Source organism: Gopherus flavomarginatus, chromosome 16, assembly GCF_025201925.1.
Source record: "Gopherus flavomarginatus isolate rGopFla2 chromosome 16, rGopFla2.mat.asm, whole genome shotgun sequence".
NCBI classification, from domain to species: domain Eukaryota; kingdom Metazoa; phylum Chordata; order Testudines; family Testudinidae; genus Gopherus; species Gopherus flavomarginatus.
This window is the reverse complement of record NC_066632.1, coordinates 23506201-23531280: the sequence shown is the minus strand read 5'-3', so window position 1 is coordinate 23531280 and position 25080 is coordinate 23506201. Positions and strand designations below refer to the sequence as shown.

General features: G+C 42.7%; 1 protein-coding gene across 2 annotated transcripts in view; it reads left to right on the top strand.

Moving 5' to 3' along the window:
* The window catches only part of SLC4A8 (solute carrier family 4 member 8), a 78228-nt gene that overhangs the window by 38079 nt on the left and 15069 nt on the right, over positions 1-25080 (top strand). For both annotated transcript variants that reach the window (XM_050925330.1, XM_050925331.1), the window contains exons 6-22: positions 138-326; positions 1778-1869; positions 3304-3461; positions 3879-3966; positions 5082-5228; positions 6330-6421; positions 6826-7000; positions 8570-8703; positions 9681-9926; positions 12792-12897; positions 16584-16745; positions 18504-18617; positions 19422-19583; positions 20773-21024; positions 22852-22920; positions 23402-23575; positions 24385-24522. In XM_050925330.1, the coding sequence (XP_050781287.1) occupies positions 138-326; positions 1778-1869; positions 3304-3461; positions 3879-3966; positions 5082-5228; positions 6330-6421; positions 6826-7000; positions 8570-8703; positions 9681-9926; positions 12792-12897; positions 16584-16745; positions 18504-18617; positions 19422-19583; positions 20773-21024; positions 22852-22920; positions 23402-23575; positions 24385-24522 (2498 nt within the window). The remainder of the gene's footprint in view (positions 1-137; positions 327-1777; positions 1870-3303; positions 3462-3878; positions 3967-5081; positions 5229-6329; positions 6422-6825; positions 7001-8569; positions 8704-9680; positions 9927-12791; positions 12898-16583; positions 16746-18503; positions 18618-19421; positions 19584-20772; positions 21025-22851; positions 22921-23401; positions 23576-24384; positions 24523-25080) is intronic.

Below are 25080 nucleotides of genomic sequence, written 5' to 3'. Positions count from 1 at the left end.
AGCAGGGACACAAATTCAGTCCTAGAAGAGCTCTGTAATCACTGTTCCTCACTTCCTATTGGCTTGTACATTGAGCACATGGACATTCATCGGTGACACAATCTGCACGCTAGAGAACTGATTTTCTCCTCCCCCAGATATGATCCTGGATCAGCAAGAACCAAGCAGTGAGTTTGATGAAAGCATGAGAGAGAATATCCGGGATGCCCTCTTAAAAAAGCATCACCACCAGAATGAGAAGAAGAGGAACAACCTCCTTCCGATTGTCCGCTCTTTCACTGATGTCAGCAAGAAACAGTCAGATCCACACTTATTGGATAAAACGGGTGAGGATTTCTGGGTCGCGCCTTCAGACAGCCTGACCCTTTGAGGTGGGATTTTCCAAAAGGCCTGAATCACCAAGGAGCACAAATCCCAGCTAAGTTATCTATGACTTCACTGGAAAAAAAACGGTGTTGGTTTTTTACATGATGATTAAAGCTGGAAAGCTGAGGGAATAACTGATTATATAGTTTGCCCGTAGTTCTGAAAAACTGAAAAAAAATCATTGCGGGTTGACTGCAAAATGAAATATTTTGCAATTTTTGCCAAGTAAAAAAGTTAAAAAATAAATCCACCTTATTTCAGGTCAAACAAAATGCTCTGTTTCAATTTCAAGCATTTCAAAAATAACATTAAAGGAAATTTCTCTGCCGTGTGTTGTCACCTGAAAGAATCAAAATATTTTGTTTTGAAAATGTCAAAATGAAACATTTCAGCATTCTTGGATTTTTCTTGTGGTAGTTTGTTTTTCTTAAGACGAACAATTTGGCAAATCTGACACGAATCCATGAAATGTTTCAGTGTTGCTGCATCTGCCTTTTTTTACCGGAAAAAGCTTAAGTCAAAAAATTGTGCTTAGCTCTAATCATGAAGCCAGATGACTGGTAGTTTTGACTCCTTAGCATTCATACTGATCGCTGTGTAGGGTGACCTGACGTCCTGATATTTAAGCATCTGTCCTGATATTTCATGGTACTCCTTTTTTTCTTTTTTTTATTTGCTCCACCGGCGACACCTCCCCCCGCATGTGTCCCGAGTATCAGTAAAGACTAACAGATTTATTTTGGCATAAGTTTTGGTGGGTAAAAAACCCAGTTCTTCAGATGCAACCCACGAAAAGCTTACGCCCAAATAAATCCGTTAGTCTTTAAGGTGCCGCTGGACTTCTTGTTGTTTTTGTGGATACAGACTAACACGGCTACCCCCTGATAAGTATCAATGTAAAATCTTAGTGGAGACAATGCACTTTAGGTGAGGGGTATACAGTTAACCTCAAATAGTTACTCTGAGGTTAAAACTACCCAGGCCTTGTAAAAAATACACCTTTTTTTGCAGTGAAGCTATAGCCTTTAACACATATTAGAAATGAGAGGTGATTCTGTAAAATGCATGAAGCTATCACTTATCAAGATGCCCCAAAATAAGAAGACTTCTTGTAATGGGACTCAGGGAAATTGGGAGGACGTTTCTGTAAGGGTTTTCTTTTCTTTATTTCTCTTTAGTTACTTTGTTTTTTCGTGGGAGAAGGAGCTGGTGTTGGGCAGCTCAAAAGCTTTTTGCTCTAGTATCCTTTCAGCTAATGGGAGCTGTGTGTGATTACTTAGCATTCATGCAAATACAGTGCTGATCAGTACATCACATAGTACTAACTGCTGTCCTGCAACAGTGTGTGTTTGCCACAAATGGTACAGAGGAAACATGCTTCCTTGGGCTTTCTGATCTCTTTTTCCTTTAGCAATGCACGCGCAGTGTCCTCAACCTGGCACCACCAGTCTAGAAGTTAAAAATGGAGTGACCCACGACACTAGTCCTATGGATTTAAGCAAGGTGAGATGCTATGTGTGGCTGTGTCAGTCAAGGTAAATACAAGAAATGTGGATAATTTGATGGGGCCAGATGTTTCTAGAGCTCAGCATGCTGGATGAGGAGCCTGCTTGAAAAAACTGGCTATAAATTTCGTAATGGGGGCAAAGTAGAGATTGGTGACATTTTTTAGCCAAAACTTTTTTTGGCTAAAAAATACAGATTTGGGTTGTCTGAAACCTTTTGTGTATTTGTGTTGAATTTGCTGAAATGCTTCAGTTGGGGAAAAAATGGTAAAAAAAATCATATTGTTTGGTTTTAACATTTTCTGACTGATTCATTTTGATTGGAAACAACTTTTCCTTTTGAATTTTACCTCAGTTCCATTAAAAAAAAATACCCTCGCCCCAAAAATGAAACAAAAAGTTTCTTTCAGGTTGAACAAAATATTTCATGTGACCCGAAACAATTATTTGCCCCAGATTTTTTTCTAGTTTGGCCAGCAAACCAAAAAATTAATTATTTGCACAGGCCTAGTGCTGAGTGCTTTGACATACGTCCTTATTTAGGTGCCTAAATGGGAGCTGAGCATTTTTGAAAGTCAGATCCTAATTGTGGGTACTGAGAACTTGAAAATCTGTTCATGAGTTCTTATAACTTGGTTTGGCCCTTGGGCTGGGTCATACTGCCTTAACCATTTGTCCACTGAGATCAACCATTGACATGTGATGCTTATTCTGCATGGGAGGTTATACTGGAATAACTATATAGATTTAAATTCACTGGTTGCTAGAGCCGGGCGAAGTTTTTTTGAAAAATAGTAAATTTGCCCAAAAAATACATTTTTCCAGGTGGTGACGCTCTTCACAAATTTGGGTTGAATTTGACAAATAGTTTCAACAGAAACAGAAAAAAAAATTTTTTTAAAGTCAAAATACCCCAAAATGTCCCAAAAGAAAAGTACCCCAAAGACATTTCATTGTGGGTTGAACAAAACATTTTTGGTTGACCCAAAATGAAATGAAACAATCAGTTTCAGATCAACCAAAACGTTTTCTTGGACCGAAACGATTTTTTTTCTTCCGTTTTTTCTATGTTTGATTAAAAAATATAAAAAACGTTCAGTTTTTGATTGGAACTGAACTGAATTTTGTTTCAGATTTTTTTGGTTTGCCTCCCCTCCTCACCCAGAACATAATATCAAATATTAGCTCATCTCTTCTCCTTAGATTATACAGAAAAAACTTTCCCATGTAAAAGTCCTAAGGCACCTTTATGACAGTACAACTGCATCCATGCTACGGTTGTATCGATTTAACAATTTCAGTAGAAAATCACCCCTCCAACCAGAATAATTAAACCGCTATAACACCTGTGTAGAGAGCAGGCCTCGAAGGTGCAGTTGTGGATCTGGAGGCGTGACTCCTAATTGTCTGAAAATTATTTCTTCATAACTAGGCGGAGCTTCATTTCATGAAGAAAATTCCCACCGGAGCAGAAGCTTCCAACGTTCTAGTGGGAGAGTTGGATTTCCTCCTTCGTCCCGTGGTGGCATTCGTGCGTCTGACGCCAGCCGTCCTTCTCTCAGGCATGACGGAAGTGCCGATCCCAACAAGGTAAGGGTGTTAAAAAACACTTTATCTTTTTTTTTAAAAAATTAAAAAATGTTTAAACATTAAATTAAATTATGTATATATATTCAAATCAGATTAAAAAAATTCTATGGAAAGTCCCAGTAAACTCAGGCCAGCTTTTCTCTTATGCCTTTTATCAGCTGAGTGCACAGGTACGGATTCCGAATGAACTCCAGCCAGTGGGTGAAGTGACGTTTTTACAGAAGCAATACACTTAAAGGGAGAGCTTTTCAGAGGCTTTAATGTGCCTAACTCCCATTGCAAGTTCATGAGCATTGTGTGCTAACTCCCGTTGAAGCAAATTTACTGTGCGGATCCCATTGGAAACTTCAGGTGGTTTCTTTTTGCTCTTTACTACCATTTAATAAAAGCATTTTTTTCTCTGTTTTCTGTGGCCAGGTTCTTATTTATCTTGTTGGGACCAGAAGGGAAAGCACATCAGTACCATGAGATTGGCAGGTCAATGGCCACTCTCATGACAGATGAGGTACGGTATGGCACAAGTGACAATTTCAGCTCTTCTCCTTTGCATTTCTTTGTTTTCTGCCCTCTTCTAAATCATTCTCTCTTCCAGACCAGGATTTAAGGGCATGTACTGTTTGTTTCCAGACTGATAAGATGAAGAATGAGATCAGGATGGCTGTGTAACACTAGGGAAGTTTGTTCTCTTCCCCATGGCAGCCGAAATCCACATTTGCAAAATAGCTCAGCCCCCATTTAGGCATCAAAATAAGCACCCGGCTTTTCAACAAGTCTGCATAATTGCCCTGATTGTGGGTGACAAATAGGCTGTCTGAAAATTTTCGATTGAAACTGTTTTTTGACGGAAGGTTGAGTTTAATTTCAGCAAAACAAAATGTTTTGCAAAAAGTGTGTTCTATGGAAAATTCTGAGATTTTGTTGGAAAACTGAATGTCTGAAAGTTGAAATATTTTAGTTAAAAGCTGAAATAAAGCAGCCATATTCTGAAATATTTGGACTCTGAAAGGCCACCCCAATGCCTTATGGGACTTGTAGTTCAAGAACCTCAGGCTCCCATTCTCCTCTATGTGCTGGGTTCCCCAGGCAGACTACATCTCCCATGATGCACCATGGACAGTGACTGTCCAAGAGGCGAGGCCATGGTGCATCATGGGAGATGTAGTCTGACCAGAGACCCTGGCTTTTACGGGACAGTGGGAGCATGAGGTCACCAAACTGTAATTCCCATGAGGCAAATCAGTGGCATTTCAGAATCAAAATATTCTTTATTTTTTATTTTTCACTGAGCTATTGAAATTTTCTCTGGGAATAAACCTCATTCCCTGGCCAGCTCTAGTCAACTAGCACTTGACAGTCTGGCCCATTATTGTTATCGTTTTGTTATTACTCAAGCGAGGCAGTGCAATCTAGTGGATAAAGCACTCAACTGGGATTCAGGAGAACTGTTTTTAGTTCCCTGCTTGGTCTCTGACCTGCTGTGCAACATAGAATCATAGAGTTAGAAGGGAATGCAAAGGTCATCTAGTCTAATCCCCCAAAGGGCAGGCCATGCCATCTTTCTGTGCCTTGGTTTCCCCTTCCTAAGCTAAGCATGCCTAAACCTTACTCTCTTATTTGTAGATTTTCCATGACGTTGCTTATAAAGCCAAAGACCGTGGTGACCTTGTAGCTGGTATTGATGAGTTCCTGGATCAGGTGACAGTATTGCCTCCTGGAGAATGGGATCCGTCGATTAGAATTGAACCACCGAAAAATGTACCTTCCCAGGTAGGTAACATTTTTCACTTCCAGAATGAGAGAGAGACTATAATGGCTGACGGGGATGTATGAGCAGGAACTGTACACGAGACCCCTGTGAAACAGTGTGTCATACTGGACAGAGCACAGGATGGAACTTGAGACCTGGGTTTTATTCATGGCTCGGCAACTGTCACCCATGCTTGTGGCAAGTCACTTCCCCTCTCTCTGCCTCAGTTTCCCCATCTCTAAAATGGGTATCATAGCTAAGGTTATGACTTAATCATGAGTATTTTTAGTAAACAAAAAATCACAGCCTGTGACTTGTCCATGACTTATACCATAAATATCCTTAATTGAATCTTGGGGGGGTCGCTGCCAGGAAGGAGCACACAGCACCATCTGCATGGGGGAGCCCCTGGGGCCCACTGCCAGGGGTAGCCAGCGGCTGCTCTAGCCACCACCGTGAGGGGAGCCCCCCGGGGGACCAGCAGCTGCTCTGGTTGTCACCAGAGGGATAAAGTCCCAGGACCAGCCGCTGCTCCGGCCGCCCTGGGACCACTGCCGGGAGCCATCAAGCTGTGGCTGCTTTGGCCGCCCCGGGACTGCTGCTCAGGTGGTTGCTCGGGTGGTCCCCGGGGCCAGCTGCTTGGGCAGCCCTGGGGTCAGCCACACTGGCTGCTGCAGAAGTCACGGAGGTTGTGGAAGTCAAGCCCTAATCAGAACACTTTACTAGCTCACACAGGGGTTGTGAGGATACATACATCAAAGACTGTGAAACATGTAGATACTACAGTAATGTTGGCCATATAAGTACTTAGATAGCAGAGATGGCCAGGCTGAATTTCAAAGAGAGGGGCTGGTGGAACACTGTTCTGTGTGAGAGACCCTCAGCTCTGGATCCAGCTGTGTCCGTCCAGTCCAAAATAAACTGGGTGTGTTCATCTTTTGTGCCTGGTGAAAAGTGTATCTGTTAGTACAACCTTCAAAGGCAGGTAGGGGTTGATCTGTGCAGCGGGAGTTCGGGGCTGTTTAATTCTACTAAGCACGGAAGAGTGTCTTGCAATCAGATACCTGGGATCTAGAGGTGAACACCACGAAGATCTCGCTCTTGTGTTTCTGTTATAACAGGACAAGAGGAAGATGCCAGGTGTCCCTAATGGCATTGCTTGCCATACTGAGCCAGAACAGCACAGTGGACCCGAACTTGAACGAACAGGAAGGTTAGTGTGACCAGATTTAACATTCATCTGCCTCTCCTTAAAGTTCACCCGAGACCTTTGCAAGTAATGGATTTTTTTGTTTTTGGTTGGCTGTCACCTGTCTTTTTGTTGTGTTTGTACAGCACCTTGCGCAACAGGGGCTCTGACATGCTAAGATAATACAAATAAATAATAATAATTTTATTATTTACACTTACCTCCTGTGTAAAGCACTTTAAGATCTGATGGAAAGCATTGGAGTGAGGCATCATTTCATTATGAATAGTGTCAGAGCAAGGTGTAGGGTGACTTGCAACATAGAGAATTTACAAGACACCATTGCTTGTCTCTTGTTTAAAAAAGAAAATCTGCCATTGTTGGCTCCGATAGGGGGAAAAATATCATTTTCTTTTCTTTTTTTGCAGGCTCTTTGGTGGTTTGATCATGGATGTGAAACGAAAAGCTCCTTGGTTCTGGAGTGACTTCAGGGACGCTCTGAGCTTGCAGTGCTTGGCGTCTTTCCTCTTCCTATACTGTGCCTGCATGTCCCCCGTGATTACCTTTGGGGGGCTGCTTGGGGAAGCAACCGATGGACAAATAGTAAGAATTTTTTTTTCTAATTCATAAGGTATGATTCCCAGGAGAACAAGCTACATCAGAGAACACCAAGAGCAATAGGCATTGAATTTCACTGCTGCTAATATGTTTTGAGTTCTATTGACTTGCCTTCTGCTAGTTGAGCCTTTAGGGGGCAGGTTTTCTCCACAGCCAAGCAGTCTAGAAATTAAATTTTTTAAAAAATGAAAGCTGAGATTCTGGTGTGATCACTTGATTCCGGGAGCTGGGGCTTTAAGAAACCCCACCAAATGTCACGAGGCTCGTGATAAACTCATGAGAGTTGGCAACACTGACTGATTTCATGGAACTATATTAATTCCCATCCGCAAAGCCTCTGCCCCATGGAATTCCATAGCGTGTGCTGCATATGCTTCGGGCGTGCTAATAAAGTGCAGCTTTCAATGTTACATTTTCAAAGCTGTTATTCCATGGGGCAGCGCTCTCAGTTTGGATAGGTGAATAACACTAACCTGGCAGAGTGATTGCTTTTTAAAATTAAGATCCTGCCGTAGGTAGGATGGGAGGCATAGATGGAAGGTGATGGGTGTCTGTGTAAAAGTCTCAGGGTACATCTACACTTATTTGGAGCTGGAGGTGTAGATTCTAGCTGGAGGCGGTATATCCGTGCTAGCGCCATTTGGGCTAGTGTGCTAAAAATCGAGTGTAGCTGTTGCAATAGGAGGGGCAGCAGGGGCTAGCCGCTGTGAGCACGAGTCCAAAGTGTCTAGTAATTTGATTTCCCATTGCGCTGCGTCACACAACTCCTCATCTTGTCTTTGCCAGTGTTACTATCTCCCCACACCCCCGCAGGTTGTGTATTTATGTAAAGGTTGGCAAGAGTGTGCCATGAGCCCACACCACTTTCATTCAGCCCTGTGCATGTGCTCTTTTATATGGCAGCATTTTGCAGTCATGGGCTGGAGTCCAGAACCCCCAAAATGGCATCAAATCTTAAGGAAGGAAGAGGCATTTGCAGATTTTATTCACTAAATCCAATGCATTGCAATCCATAAACAATACTCATCCCTAGCTCTTATCTGGCACTTTTCATCAGTAGGTCTCAAAGCGCTTTACAAAAGAGGGCGTTATCATTATCTCCATTGTACAGATGGGAAAACTGAGGCAGCATATTTAGTTCCATCCAAAGGAATATAGGACTGGGAAGGAACTGCTTGGTCACCGACTGAAGTCCCTTAGTACTACACCCATATGTTTATTGCTGTTTGGTCATATAAAATGCAAGCAAAGAGATGCAAATTGGGATTTTCAAACCAACTAAGGGATTTGGGTGTCAGATTCACATTAAGAATCTAGCCAGATGTTAGTGTCTTTTGCAAATAATCACATGAATTCTCCATTAAGGTCCTGTACAGCGCTCTGGCAGCATACACTCAGCTTAAAATGGTGTGAATATTGTTTACGCCCACCCTTATGCACTGACAGAACAGTGTAAAGTGGATTAAGTGTAAATGAGATTCAGACCCAATATGTATAAAACTTAAAGATGGAAGAATATTTATCTGTTGCCTGCTTGTTTGTTTTTAACTTCAGAGTGCAATAGAATCCTTATTTGGTGCCTCGATGACTGGAGTTGTGTACTCTCTGTTCGCTGGACAACCCCTCACTATCCTAGGAAGCACTGGACCGGTGTTGGTGTTTGAAAAGATTTTATTCAAGTTCTGCAAGTAAGGCCATGTGCGCTTTAGAATGTACAGAATTGATGCATATGGGCCAGGTGGCAGATTAAAAGAACAACAGGGAAAATATGTATTAAAAAAAAAAAAAGAGCAAATGTAAGATTCAGTTTTATTTCCTCCTTGCAAATAAAACATTGCTGCTTTCGTGAGTGATGGTGTAAGACTGGAATAGTTTGAGTAGATTTAATAAAAACTGGAACGGTGAACAATACACTGACTTTCATCAGCCATGAATGTGTTGCTCGTATGCTTAAAGTTACGCATATTCTCAAGTTCCTAGCCCCCATCCCCAAATGCTTGTCTCCTCCACTTCTTATGTCCTGTCTTTTAGGTCTGGATCCTGGAAACACTTATGCACATGCGTAACTTTAAGCACATAACCATTAGAGCTGATGGAAAAGTGTCCCCCTCCCCGTAGAGAATATTGATTTTGGGGTAGAAATTTGAAAACCGAAAAAGTGAAATATTTCATTTTTGCCTGAAATATTTTGGTTTCCAAGCATTTAGTTTTTCTGCAGAAAGGAGACACTTTCATTAAAAAAAATAATTCATTGGGAATTCAGTTTTTCTATCAATGAAAAATTTTTTTTTTGGATGGAAAATTTCCTACCAGCCATTGTAACTAGTCCCATTGAATTTAAGGATTATACATTCTTAATGTTATGCATGTGTGTGTTTGAAGACTGTGAGCTCTTAAGGGCAAGGACTGAAATTTTAATACAGATGTGTACCGTGCCTGGCTTAATTGGGCCGTTGCTAGGCCGATTAATAATGATAATAATAATAATAGATTTGAGCTGTTCTCTGCCTGGTCTATACCCTGGATTGGTGGTAGTTCGCCTGAAGAGCAGTGTTGCATTTAATTGGTCCTCATAAGAGTCTTAATGAATGAATAAAATCCTTCCCAATTTCCTGTGCCATTCACTGTGCACCTGTTGGCTTATTCTGACCTTTGGCGCTTGCAGAGACTACTCGCTCTCCTACCTTTCCCTGAGAACCAGCATTGGACTGTGGACCGCTTTCCTGTGCATCGTCCTTGTGGCAACAGACTCCAGCTCCCTCGTACGCTACATCACTCGCTTTACTGAAGAAGCATTTGCTTCTCTGATCTGTATCATTTTCATCTACGAAGCTCTAGAGAAACTGATTAAGCTAGGGGCAACCTACCCCATCCACATGCACAGCCAGCTCGACCACCTTACCTTCTACTAGTGAGTTCGTCTTTTTTTTTCCCCCCTTTTCTAAAGCTGCTATCGTCAAACAGGACAGTAAGATGCTGATTCAGCAAAGTATGCGCCTAAGCCCATCCCTGTTTAGCAAAGCACTTAAGCACATGTTTAATTCCCTTTGACGTCAGCAGGATTACAGCACCTTGCTGAATAAGAGTGGGTTTAAACACGTGCTTAGAGGGAGGTGATCTACCACAGTGGTTTTCAGCCTTTTTGATAACAGGGACCAGCTTGTTGCCTTCCTAAGCTCTGTCAGGGAGATCTCGGGGACTGGATTGTTCCATGGTTAAGAACATAACAACGACCATACTGGGTCAGACCAAAGGTCCATCTAGCCCAGTATCAGCAGCCAATGCAGGTAATCATCAAGTGATCCATTCCCTGTCGCCCATTCCCGGTTTCTGGCAAACAGAGGCTAGGGACACTATCCCTGCCCATCATGGCTAATAGCCATTGATGGACCTGTTCTCCATGAATTTATCTAGTTCTTTTTTGAACCCTGTTATAGTCTTGGCCTTCACAATATCCTGTGGCAAGGAGTTCCACAGGTTGACTCTGCGTTGTGTGAAAAAATACTTCCTTTTTGTTTGTTTTAAACCTGCTGTTTATTAATTTCATTTGGTGGCCCCTAGTCCTTGTGTTATGAGAAGAAGTAACTAACACTTCCTTATTTACTTTCTTCACACCAGTCATGATTTTATAGACCTCTATCTTATCCCCCCTTAGTCGTCTCTTTTCCGAGCTGAAAAGTCCCAGTCTCATTAAACTCTCCTCATACGGAAGCCATTCCATACCCCAATCATTTTTTTTGCCCTTTTCTGAACCTTTTCCAGTTCCAATATATCTTTTTTGAGATGGTGCAACCACATCTGCATGCAGTATTCAAGATGTGGGCGTACCACGGATTTATTTAGAGGCAGTATGATTTTTTTTTGTCTTATTATCTACCCTTCTTAATGATTCCCAACATTCTGTTTGCTTTTTGACTGCCACTGCACATTGAGTGGATGTTTTCAGAAAACTATCCACAATGACTCCAAGAGCTCTTTCTTCAGTGGTAACAGCTAATTTAGACCCCATCATTTTGTATGTATAGTTGGGATTATGTTTTCATTAATGTGCATTACTTTGCATTTATCAGCATTGAATTTCATCTGCCATTTTGTTGCCTGTTCACTCCATTCTGAGAGATCCTTTTGTAGCTCTTCGCAGTCTGCCTGGGACTTAACTGTCTTGAGTACTTTTGTATCATCTGCAAATTTTGCCACCTCACTGTTTTTACCCCTTTCTCCAGATCATTTATGAATATGTTAAACAGGGCTGGGCCTAGTACAGACCCTGGGGGATACCACTATTTACCTCTCTCCATTCTGAAACCTGACCATTTATTCCTACCCTTTGTTTCCTATCTTTTAACCAGTTACCAGTGCATGAGAGGACCTTCCCTCTTATCCCATGACTGCTTATTTTGCTTCAGAGCCTTTGGTGAGGGAACTTGTCAAAGGCTTTCTAAAAATCTAAATGCACTATATCCACTGGATACCCCTTGTCCACATGTTTACTGACCCCCTCAAAGAATTCTAGTAGATTGGCGAGGCATGATTTCCCTTTGAAAAACCATGTTGACTATTCCCCAACAAATTATGTTCATCTATGTGTCTGACAATTTTGTTCTTTACTATAGTTTAAACCAGTTTGCCCAGTACTAAAGTCAGGCCTACTGGCCTGTAATTGCCAGGATCACCTCTGGAGCCTTTTTAAAAATTAGCGTCACATTAGCTATCCTCCAGTCATTTGATACAGAAGCTGATTTAAATGATAAGTTACAAATGACAATTAGTAGTTCTGCAATTTCACATTTGAGTTCCTTCAGAACTCTTTGGTGATTCCCATCTGGTCCTAGTGACTTATTACTGTTAAATAAAAACTAGAATCTAGTGGAAAGGACAATGGGCTAGGGTTCCTGAGACCCAACTTTACTTGCCATCTATTCCTTAATAGCTCCCCGTGTGGACATTCTTATTTCAGAATCCACTTTGGAAGTGGATTAAGAACATTCCAGAACAAGTGTCCACACATGGTGTTATTCAGGAATAGCTATTCTGCTTTGAAGACACATCCTGTCTTTTTCTGCAATAGCTGTCGACAAGCCCTCTGCGTCAGGCTTTCTGTGTGACCCTGGGCAAATCACTTAATGTGCCTGTAAGAATTCTCTTCTGTCTCACGGGGGAGTTGGGAGGATCAAATCTACCAGTGATTGTAAGATGCTCAGATATGATGGTGAAGGCCATAGAAGTGTCAGGAGTCAAATTTAAGCACACGCTGAAGTGCTTTGCTGAATCGGGTCTTAATGCAGGGACTAAGCTTCTTGAACTCCAGCTAACGTAATGTGTGACTGTTTAGTGGTAAAGCAGAGAGATGTGCCACAAAGATGTGGGAACTTTTGAACAGGGAATCCATCAACACCTAGAAATCACTGGCATTTTGCTATGTACTTCGAGAACATTCCAATCTAGTGGTTCGGGCACTGGGCAGGGAGTCAGGACATCTGCGTTCAGGAGCCCTTGAACAAGTCCCTTCACTGCTTTCTGCCTCAGTTTCCCCATCTGCACAGTGTGGATAATGGTACATATTTTGCTTTGGAGGTGCTGGTTGTGCCTCTGTAACTCAGGCTGACCTCAATTTTGCTCTTAAATCTTTTTGGTTTTGTGCTTAATCTGAAGAATACAGCATATCCTCCCCCAAAATTAAAAGCTAAGTATAATTTTTGCCCAACGAGGCTCTGTTATCGCTGAGGAGTTCCCCTCTTCTGATACTTTAACCCTAATGTGTTTTCTTTGCTCTTAGCTGTAAGTGTGCCGCTCCTGACAATCCCAGCAATCAAACCCTGCAGTTCTGGAGTGACAGGAAGATTGTCCCTTCTGCGATTGAGTGGGCGAACCTCACTGTCAGAGTAAGTGCTCGGGCCTCTGTGCTCTTATCTGTGGTATATTACGGATCTAGGGTGACCAGATGTCCAGATTTTATAGGGACAATCCTGATATTTGGGGCTTTGTTTTCTATAGATGCCTATTACCTCTCATCCTCTGTCCTGATTTTTCACACTTGCAGTCTAGTCTCCTTATACAGATCAAAATGGAGCAGAAGGGCATCATGGTCAAAATAACCATCATGTCACACTCCTGCTAATGTTAGCTTGGCCTTTTCATGCTTCTAATTGCTACTTAAGGCCCCTAAATTATCCCAGGCCTCAAACTGTAGTAGAACTTCTGTAATAGAAATAATGCAGTTCAGATTCTTGTGAGTTTAAGATTAGGGCTGGCCAGGAAACAGGAATTCTGTTTTGCAAAAAATGTCAAAGTTTCAGCCCTTGTTTTCACTGCGATGTGCAATGAAATGGAAACCTTTTCACCATTTCCTGTGAATACAAGAGGAGAGAGAGAGAGGCTAAGGCCTGCCCTGAATAGCTTGGTGGTTAGAGCACTCACCTGGCCTATGGGAGACTTGTCCTACCTGATATGGAGGAGAGACTTGAACCTGGGTCTCCAGGTGAGTGTCATAATAGTTGGAATATATAGTGAGAATCTCTGCTGGGCAGCTGCACTTTGTATAAATAAAACATTCCACCAGAAAGTAATGGGGCAGAGGGAGACTGACTCTAGCCTGGTGGCTCAGCTGCTTCACTAGCATGTGGGAGATACAGGTTCAAATCCTTCCTCTGTTTATCACTCAGCTGAGTGCCCCAGGCTATTCAGGGGTCACCCCTCAGACATCCCACCCAGGTTCTGTGAAAATATTGCCAAAACTAACCCCTTCCTACCAAAAATTACAGTTTTGATGAGTTGGCATTTTCTGATGAAAAAACATTTTGTCAGAAATTTCCTGACCAGCCCTAGTTTAAATGCCTGGGACCAGCATTTCTCTTGGCTGGGGGAGGGGATCATCTGCAAAGACCCAAGTAGTAAATGCAGCCTGCCTATGCCTCTGGTTTAGGAAAGCATCTCTGTGCAGGAAAGCAATCCTGTGCTCGTCTCTAAGTCCACACTTATGTCTGATTGACGTCAGCGTGACGTAAGCTCATGCTTAAAGTTAAGAACGTGCACAAGTGCTTTCCTGATTTGGGGCCTAATTACTCCAAACCTGGAACTCGGATTCAGTAAGGTGCTTAAGGATGTGCCTAACTTTAAGCATGTGAGTTGGGGAACTGCTTAAAGCTAGATGTATGCTTAAGTCTCTTAATGGAATCAGAGACCCTGTGTGGAACATAAAGAGGTCTTTCCCCAAAATCTCTCGATCACTTCCTGTGGGTTTTTCCATGAGAACTTACTTCTCCTTCCACCATTATCATTGATTTAACCTTCCTTTCCATCCCTCTCCTGCCTTCCCTGAACTCTTCCTTTTTCTGTGAGGTCTCACTAGATGAAAGCAGCACTCGCAGTTTAAGCTGAGGATGTGCCGTTGATTTACAGTTCAGTGGAACGTTGGGTTTTGTTCTCTTCATAAGAACGGCCATGCTGGGTGAGACCCGTGGTCCCTCTAGCCCTGTGTCCTGGCTTCTGACAGTGGCCAATGCCAGATGCCCCAGAGGGAATGAACAGAACAGGGAATCATCAAGTGATCCATCCCCTGTTGTTCCGTCCCAGCTTCTGGCACTCAAAGGCTAGGGATTGTATCCTGATCATCTTGGCTAATAGCCACTGATGGACCTATCCTTCATGAATTTACCTAATTCTGTTTTGAGCCTCGTTACACTTTTGGCCTTCACAACATCCCCTGGCAGCGAGTTCTACAGGTTGACTGTGCATTGTGTAAAGTAATACTTCCTTTTGTTTGTTTTAAACCTGCTGCCTGTTCCTGCCTTAATGCACCCTACCTTACCCCATGCTTGTTCGACGGCCACTGTGCAGCGAACAGGCATCGCCATTGGTAGCTGCCAGTTTAAATGCATTTTACTGGTAATGTCAAAGCCCGCGCCTATGAGGATTTGACTCTGTGAGCCAGGTCAGAGCTGGGAGAGGAGGCGAATCTGAAAAGTATGACTGCCCTGGGCAGGCATAATGCATCAGGAGGAATAGTGCCCATACAGCCAACCCCAAATGGTGAACAATCGTGAGTCCAGTCCCCTGAAATCATGAGCTGGGCTTAAAAACCGTGAGCAAAATTAATCACAAGAATTGCAATAAAATCATAAGAGTTGGCAACACTGCCCCATGGCCAGGAGCAGCAAGGACTACGACTGTTCTGTAGCTATGCAGCCTGCACTTTCTCTAATGTTGGCTCGGTAGCCTGCTGCTGCTAGCAGGGGATGATTCCTAGCTAGCTTCCTGTGGGACCTGGAGCAATTTTGTTTCTTTTTGCCTACTCCCAATTTCCTTGAAGCACTAGGTGACAGATTGCAGCAGCTCCGTGCATGAGCACTCCCTGCCCTTTCAGCACTCTAGCGCACCCTACAGGGCGACCACAGCATAGCCCGTATTCTGCAAGACATTTGTAATGTGTAAAGCATTAGTGCATTTTATTTTTTTAGGGGGTAGTTTTTAAATAAAACCGGTGTCGTTTCCACTCTGTTAAGATCATGTGCACTTTGGCAGGGCTGTAATGGTCTTAGCTGTTTTTCCATTACATTTCCATTACTGTTTTTCCATTAGTAAACAGCTCGTCTTACAATGTTTGCACAAATTATGTCATTAGTGCAACGATTCAGGTAAGTGTCATGCTAGATGAGTTCTTGGTTACCCAAAGTTAATAAGTGACAAGGTATAAGCACGTCAATGATTAGGAACAGATTGTCAAAAGAGGTGAACACTACAGCTGATCCGAAAAATTTTGTCCAAACAGTTTTCCATCTGAAAATTCCACTTTGATGCAACTTAAATTTTCTGCGAAATTATATTTGCAGTAAAATTTCACTTTGAAAAAAAAAAGAGAAAATTGAAACAAAACATTTCAAATTTACTGACCGTTTTGAATGACCCCCACAAAATAAATTTTTTAAGAATTTCATTTTGTCATGATTTGGAACAATTTTTTTTTTCAACATTCAAAAATGTTTCACAAAACAGAAAATCGATTTTCTGACCAGTTCTAGTCAGCAGATTGTGTGCTGAGCTGTTTTGAAAATCTGGCCCTACTTGTCATGACAGGAACTGTAGAGTAATGAACACTTTTGAAAACATGACCCCAAGCGACGACTCTCATCTGTTAAGTGTTTGCAGGATGGAGCCTTTAGGTACCTAATAGTTTACTCCTGTCAAGTTCAGAGTTAGAGGATCAGAGGTCTTACTAGATGATCTAACTGTCCCTTCAGGGCTTCAAATCTATGAATGAAAAAAGTTAGCAACCAACACTTGTAACAAGAGGGTGTTAATATCCATGAATCATTACAACCCTTCTGATCGTTCCTACATGTTGCTACCTAATGCATATTAAAGCCACATGCTGTCAGCCAAAGGTGAATTGTAGTCATTGGGAGTTTGGCCTATGTAAGAATAGCAGGATTTAGCTCTGAATGCTGTTTTCAGACTATGCAGATACTAAGATCTTTATAGAGCTACTTCATTGAGATGTACCATCACATTTGTGGTGTATCACGGATATCATGTGTGTTTATGGTGGTGTCTTGATTACCTGTTTCTCCAGGAATGTCAGAAAATGCATGGAGAATTTACTGGACCCGCCTGTGGGCACCACGGCCCCTACACGCCAGATGTCCTCTTCTGGTCTTGCATTCTTTTCTTCACCACCTTCATCATGTCCGGTGCACTGAAGATGTTTAAAACCAGCCACTATTTCCCAACAAAAGTAAGTAGAAGATGGTGGCTAACTGCCAACCCTCTCTTTCCTGAAACACCAGTATTTCATGGTAGCTCTCATTAGTGTATATTGCTATAAATTCCAAGGCTGAGGGGACATTAGGACTGGTCATAAATTTTGCCATGGTCCCATATGAAAACTATAGGACATTGCTCTCATGTTCCCATCCTCCACTGTGGTCTGGGTTTCCCAGGTAGACTACATCACTCATGATGCAATATGGCCCTGGACTCCCATGATACACTGCCTCCCCTTACAAGAGGGCAGATCAGAGTGCATCTTGGGAGATGTAGTTTGAGCTGGGAGCCCAGCCTATAGAGGAGAATGAGAGCTTGAGGCACCTGAACTACATCTCCCATGAAGCATCATGGCAGTATTTCCAAATTGAAATATTTTGGGTTTTGCCTGAAATATTTTGTCTGACAACCAACATTTTCCCTGAGGGCAAAAAATAAAACAAAACCCCAAAATATTTTTCAAACAGCTGTATTGGAAATCTTACCAAATTCTCCATGTATTGAAGCAGATGTCGTGGCGTGATTGCGGCACATCAGGGTATATATGTGATATATTTAGAATGATCCTTGTCCAGTGAAATCTATCCAGTGCCCACAAACCCCATTGCATGCACTCCAAGGCACCTGAACAATTTGGACTGACACCAATATTGCTAAATTGAGAATTCAGTAATATGGATAAAGTAACAGAACTATTGGAACTGACTGTGGGTATTGATATGTTGCTAAAGGGAAGAATCCAGGGATTTAAAAACAACTCTGAATGGTAGAATCTTTTATTAAAAAGTATGTTTGAATCTGACTGTTTGCTAAAAATTAACATTATGTTTAACAATAAAAAGGGAAAGAATTTTAACTGGAAGATCATTTGCCTTTGATTGTACTGTCTGTTGCTTTGTTTTGACAGTTTACTAATGCCTAATGCTTCGTTTTAGTCACGAGTATTTTAAGTAAAAGTCATGAATGGGTCACGGACAGTAAACGAAAATTCACAGCCCATGACCTGTCCATGACTTGTACTGTATATCCCTGACTAAATCTTAGTCGGGGGGGAGGCCCAGGGGCGCTGTGGGTGCTTATGGAGGGGCAGCCCGGGGGTGCCATGGGTGCGTGGGAGGGTGGCCAGGGGACACTGCGGGTGCTTAGGGGGGTGGTCTGGGGGGCCCCACAGGTGCTCAGGGGATAGCAGCCTGGTGCTGAGGGGGTGGGCGACAGTGTGTGCCCCGGAACCCCTGTTGGAGCTGGGTGGAGGGTAGGCAGGGCTGGCAGGCTTCCCACCCTGCTCCTCGCGGCTCCCCAGATGTGGTAACATGTCCTTCCTAGCTCTGCACACTGCCCCTAGCGCCGGCTCCGCAGCTCCCATTGGCCAGGAACCACAGCTAATGGAAGCTGCGAGGGCAGTGCCTGTGGGCAGAGGCTGCATGTGGAGGTAGGAGCTGAGGGAGGGACATGTCACCGCTTCTGGGGAGCCCCCCAAGGTAAGTGCCGCACAGAGCCCTCACCCCCTCCCACACCTCAACCCTTAGCCTGCTCCCACATGCACCCAAACTCCTGCTGCTGCTGGGGGGCATGTGGTCCGAGACTACCCCAGCAGCAGCCAGTGCGGCTGGCCCTGGGCCAGCTGAACTGGCCGCAGCAGAAGTCACGGAGGTCCCAGAAAGTCACGTGACCTCCGTGCCAAACTTTCAGCCTTACTAATGCAAAATGCTTCTTTAATTTTTCATACCAGGTACGAGCCACGATAAGTGACTTTGCTGTTTTCTTAACTATCGTCACTATGGTGACTTTTGATTTCTTAATTGGAGTCCCATCACCAAAGCTACAAGTTCCCAGTGTCTTCAAGGTAATCAAGTGGGTGTAACAGATTTGGGTTCACGGAACAATCCACATTTGTAATGACATTTTAAAATGAGCTATATGTTGTGAAAGGCAGTATGGTTTAGTGGATGGAGGATGGCAGACTAGAAGTCAGGACTCTGGGTTCCGTTCCCATTTCTTGATGGGGACTATGAATGAGTGATTAAAGCAAGGGCAACTAAGAGGCTGGACTCCTGGATACAATTCCTAGCTGTGAGATCTAGTGGTTGGTAGAAAGGAGTGAGACTCAGGTACTGTGAGCTCTGTCCTGGTTTTGTCACAGAATCCCTGGGTGACCTTGGAAAGCCTCTTCAGCTCTCAGGGTGGAATTTTCAAAAGCACCCAAGTGGCTTGGGGATTGTTCTGTTTTTAGAAGTGATTTAGGCACTTAGGCCTAGATCCTTAAAGATATTTAGGCACTTAACTCCCATTGAAATCAATGAGAGTAAGGCATACCTTCAAGGATCTGGCCTTAGGAGCCTAAAATCAATGGGATAAATTACTTTGCATAAATGACTTTGAAAAAAATGGGACATAGGCTCCTAAATCCTTTGAAAGCTTTAGAAAATATTCTCTTTAGTAACATGTTCCTCATCTGTAAAATGAGGCCAATAGCCCTAACTTGCAAGGATGTTGTGAGGATAAGTACATTCAAGACTGTGAGGCCCTCGGGTATTGTGGAGATGGGAGCTGGATAAGTACATAGATAGAAAAATGACTGAGAATGGATGGCACAATTGCTTCAATAAATGGCTTTTATGATGCTCTGTGTGTGTGTATTTTGCCGTAGCCGACAAGAGATGACCGTGGGTGGATTATTAGCCCGATAGGACCCAATCCCTGGTGGACGGTGTTAGCAGCTCTCATCCCAGCTCTCCTCTGCACCATCTTGATATTCATGGACCAGCAAATCACTGCTGTTATCATAAACAGAAAAGAGCATAAACTCAAGGTAACAGTGTTTTAGGAGTGGATGAAGAGACCTGATTCTCCATTACTCTGAACCTTGTGTCATTTACCCCCCATGGCAAGTGAGCGTGACACGCTTCCACATGGGAATGATAGCAGTTTATATCAGCTTTGTGCTCACTTTGCAAGGCCCTGACTTAAGCACATGCTTAACTTTAAGCAATTGCTTAATTGCCGTCCTAAATAAAGATGCTTTCCTGAATTAGGCCCTAAATGACTACACATGGGGCAGAGCAACAGAGAATTCGGTCAATAATCTTCCTAACAAATAAATGAGCCTAAAACCAAAATATCAAGGAGAGGTTTGTATTACGATCGGTGACAGGGGAATTAATTAGTTTGACACACCACAAAGCAACTCATAGTATAGCTTCATCTTAGTTGCTTAAAAATAAAACCAGTTGAAATTTTTCTGATGGAAAAATAGATTTCTGATTAAATGGAAATTTCTACAAAAAAATCTGGTTTTGCTGATAAATTCCAGGTTTTCATATTAAAAAAGCTTAATTTTTAAATTGGTTTTTAAGGGATTTTTTTGACAGTTTTTCAAGAAAAATGTCAACAGACTTGAGTGTTTTTCATTTTTATCAATTTTTTTGCAAGAACAAAAATTAAAATGTTTTCCCACCAAACTCTGCTTAAAAGTTAATTTATACATGACTGGACAATTATAGACTTGAAGGATGTTAGTTTTCCAAGGCTCTTTATTAAAGCATAAAATCTTCCTGCTGGAACTTTTCTGAATAAAAATTAGGAATTCTGTTTTTGAAAGAATTCTTATGAGCACAAATAACTCAGAGTTTCTTTATTTCTTGTATTAATATTGGTGTTTTTCAGATCGTTACATGGCATTTAATTAAAAAACATAACTTGTGCATTGTACATCAAGGTTTAGTCTGTGTTTCTGAAATCTGTGCTCCAGCTCAACTGCAAGATATGGAATAACTGAGTGAAATTCTGCGAATAGCCTATGTTGTGCAGGAGATTAGACTAGCTAATCATAACAGTCACTTTTGGCCTTAAAATCTATGGGTGAAATCCTGAGTCTATTGAAGTCAGTGGCAAAACTGCCATTAACGTGAACCAGGATTTCAACCCATGAATTTGTTTTCAAAGATCATCCCTTTGGGTGAAGCTTGTGTCATGTCTCACTGGATTCTGTTTTCTTGCAGAAAGGATGTGGCTACCACCTGGACCTTCTGATGGTAGCAATAATGCTTGGTGTTTGCTCCGTGATGGGGCTGCCCTGGTTTGTCGCTGCGACTGTTCTATCCATCACCCACGTGAACAGCCTTAAACTAGAGTCTGGCTGCTCAGCTCCTGGAGAACAACCGAAATTTCTTGGGATACGAGAGCAAAGAGTCACTGGCCTCATGATCTTTGTGCTTATGGGCTGTTCCGTCTTCATGACTGCTGTGTTAAAGGTAACAGGACACAAAGTACCCAAAGTTCATTGGGACAATAAATATATGGACAGATATTGTGTTTGTGATTGGACTGTGGAACTCACTGCCACATGATGTTGCTGAGGCCAAGAACTTAAGATTCAAAGGGGGATTGGACATTTATATGGATAACAATAATATCTATAGTTATAACAGATAATTCAAGGGGAAAAAAGAGAGAGATTCTTGTGCTGCAGGGTTTAAGCCAATCTCTAACTATTAATTATCAAGGTGAGACTTCAGGGAAGGGCAGATTATCCCACATTTGCCTATTGCTGGGTTCTTGCACTTCCTCTGGTGCATCTGGTACCGATTAGATGGACCTCGGGTCTGATCCAGTCTGGCCACTCCCCGGTTCCTATTTCCAGGGATAATATGATAAGAAATATTACAAGGAACATTACCATATAGGGTCCCGATTTGATAGGGACAGTCCCGATATATGGGGCTTTTTCTTGTATAGACTCCTATTACCCCTCCCCGCCACTCCCTGTCTCGATTTTTCACACTTGCTATCTGGTCAGCCTATTACCGTAAGAGGTGGCAGCTTACCCGGCTCACTTCCTCAATACTGGCTTCCATCTTAGAATATGTCTTCACCGAAGAAAAAAAAAAGCTATGTTCTTAATTCAGGTTAGCTATCCCTGGTTAAAACAGCAGTGAAGACATGTCTGCTCAGCTGTTAATTCACGTTAGTAGCTTGCATTCAACCTCAGTCTTCCCATAGACTTTATCTTGAGCTACTAACCTGAGTGAAAAGCCAAGTTGCTGTGTCTTCGCTGCTGTTTTAACCTGAGTGAGCTAACCCGAATTAAGAACACATCGCTTTGTGCAGTGAAGACATGCCCTTAAAGAGGGTTAATGGACAAAGTTGCAGACCCATTTAGCCGGGTTGTCCAAACGGGCCCTCTGTTTATGCGTGTATATTTCTATGCCTGTGTTTTTCATCCCATGCCACATATGCATGTGAATTTAATTGTCTGGGGATTGGTCCTGCTTTAAGCAGGAGGTTGGAGTAGATGACCACCTGAGGTCCCTTGCAGCCCTGATATTCTATGATTCATGTGCCTGGCTGTGGGTTTTGCTCGCAGGAGCCTTCCCATTTGCATGTGTCGATGACGGGGATGTGTGTGCAAGCCATAAGACCCAGAATGCTGAGGAGGGGAAAGCCTGCCTGGGTGGATTCCCCTCTATGGAACTGATTTAAAACTGAATGAAGACATGGAGGCAGAGTCTGGACTTGGGTCATGTCTAAGCCATCATCCTGGAGCACATGAGCATGTGTCACAAACTCCTTTTTTCTTCCAGCCAGAGCCAGGCTCATCCATTTCTGAGTTTTTAAATCTAGACGAAATCGAGAGTATTCAGACCAGTATCACATCCAGTCGCTGGTCTTCCAGTTACAATTGACTGTGATTCCCAGCATGCACTGCTTTCGTAAAGGCTAACCGTTCCATAGTGGCTTTCTTACAAGTTTTCACCCCAAAACGTCACCTGTAGGCTAAGATGAAGCATGCTAGCCTTATATGTAATCACAGTGAACTATGGGGATGGCTTTTCTTTAATGTCACAGAGTACAGCAGCACTGAGGTAAGTACTTTTGAACATTGGCGAAAGAACCTACTTTCCTCTAACCTCGTTCTCGGAAACGATCGAACTGTTTTTGATGTAGCTTTCCCCCAAATGTCATTCCAAAACAGAGCTGAAGCATGGAAAATGCCAGCCTTAACGATGGGCAAGCCTTATATAAATGGCTCTTATTTACAGTATATGGGTTTATCTTTAATACTTATGTTATCTTTGCAGTTTATCCCGATGCCGGTGCTTTATGGGGTGTTCCTTTACATGGGTGTTTCTTCACTCAGAGGAATTCAGGTATGTGATTTTGTAACGCAAGGCTGTGTGCTAGATAGTGTGGCAATGCATGGCGCATTGAATTAGGACTCCCAAGACCTAGGTTCTATTTCTGGCGCTGGCCTTCTGGATGATGAGGCAAGTTATTGCCCACCCTAAGCCTCAGTTTCCCCATGTGTAAAGTGGTCTGAGATCTGCTGATGGAAAGTGGTGTATAAGTGTGTGGTGGTGTTATTACTCCTTGAACTAAAGGACCTGGTCCATTAGCTTACAGGAAGTAGTAGAATTACAAACCTCTACACGTGATCTAGCCACTGCGGTGGGGGGACAAAGACTCATGCTAGTTTGCATATGGTAATTTTCAACAGCCTACTAGCCTGTTATTTTAAAGGAGACTCTCTCATTTCTCTTCCTGTTAATAACTTAAACTACTGAATGCAAATCTTGGCCAGCATTTGAAATCCTGCGTAATCAGAATCTCTTCTGTACATGGTCTTTTCAGTTCTTCGATCGCCTGAAGCTGTTTGGAATGCCAGCAAAACACCAGCCCGACTTTATCTACTTACGGCATGTCCCCTTGCGAAAAGTACATCTCTTCACCGTGATCCAGCTGATGTGCCTCGTTTCACTCTGGGCCATCAAAGTTTCTCCTGCTGCCATCGTCTTTCCCATGATGGTAAAGCCCTTGTTCTTTTCTAGCTGGATGGTTTGTATCAATAGACACCAGTCATCTGCTTTAGGGTGTGATTGACGGTTTTGTTAAAAAATGAGTAAGGGTTAGTCTTAATCTCATTTCCCCTACGGCCTCCAATGCCAAAGTAAAATGAGTGTCAATATAACTCCCTATTCAGGCTCTTTTGTGCAGTGCAAACGAGAAGAGATCCCTAAAGGCCTCGTCTATATCCCTTACTCACATGAGCGGTCTCATTGAAGTCTGCCATTAGGAATGAGTTGAGGCAGCATTTTTGTTATGCTTGCTAGGTTAACTGGACAGGTATTGGGCCTGCTTCTGCGTCCATGTCCAAACTGGGAAAAAAGATGCATTTTTAACGTGTGAACTAACCATGTCAAAATCCCCTTGTTGACGAGGCAGATGTGGTTAGCTGATTGAGGACAACCCAGAACAGGAGTCCAGGGTTGAACTCAACCAGCTAACGCCTGCTAAAATGATAGTTTGCCTTGTCTACACTAGGATTTTACCATATTTTAAAAACACACCTTTCCCTAATGAAGACAAGGCCCCTGTGCATTGCCTGAGCATTGTTAAGGGGCCTCACTGTACATGAGGATCGGGCCCAGTGTGTTTGCAGAATGTTGATTAATGCATACCCGAAAACAAAAGATGTTCCGAATCTGAAAATTGAGTGAAACCATAATCACCTTGGTCCATTTCACCCTTTTATACCCAAATTGACTTCACTGGTGAACTCTAATTGGCTCGGAGCCATCTTTGAACTGATTAGCTGTTCATTTGTATCCACGTAGGTCTTGGCTCTGGTCTTTGTCCGGCAAGTCATGGATTTCTGTTTCTCAAAGCGGGAGCTCAGCTGGCTCGATGACCTCATGCCAGAAAGCAAGAAGAAAAAACTGGATGATGCCAAAAATAAAGCCAAGGAAGAAGAGGTAATATCCATTGAATGTCCTGGGCTAGACAGCGCCTGTGAACTCATAACACTTCCACTGGCCAGTATAACCCTTTGTTTATAGACTGAAATCTGGCTGGAGGACCATAAATAAAGAGCAATGTAATGTATTTGGAAGCAGGAGGGTCAGGGCTGGTAATTTTCAAAGAAACAGTTTTTTCCTTTCGAAAATGCAGTTGCATTGAAATTGAAATGTTTTGCAGGATATACAACATACTAGGTGGGCCAGAACTATGCTATATTATATACTATACCAGTTATATCCAGACCTCACTGGTTCAGGAACCAAATTAATGATCAACATTACCCAGAGGAGCCACAGTAGTATGAATTCATATATATCAGCAAAATGATTGACCGAGTACAATTGGTTAATAACCTAGCAAAAGGATCCTGATTCATGAATAACTTAGATTGGATAGTATCAGAGGGGTCGCCATGTTAGTCTGGATCTGTAAAAGCAGCAAAGAATCCTGTGGCGCCTTATAGACTAACAGACATATCGGAGCATGAGCTTTCGTGGGTGAATACCCACTTC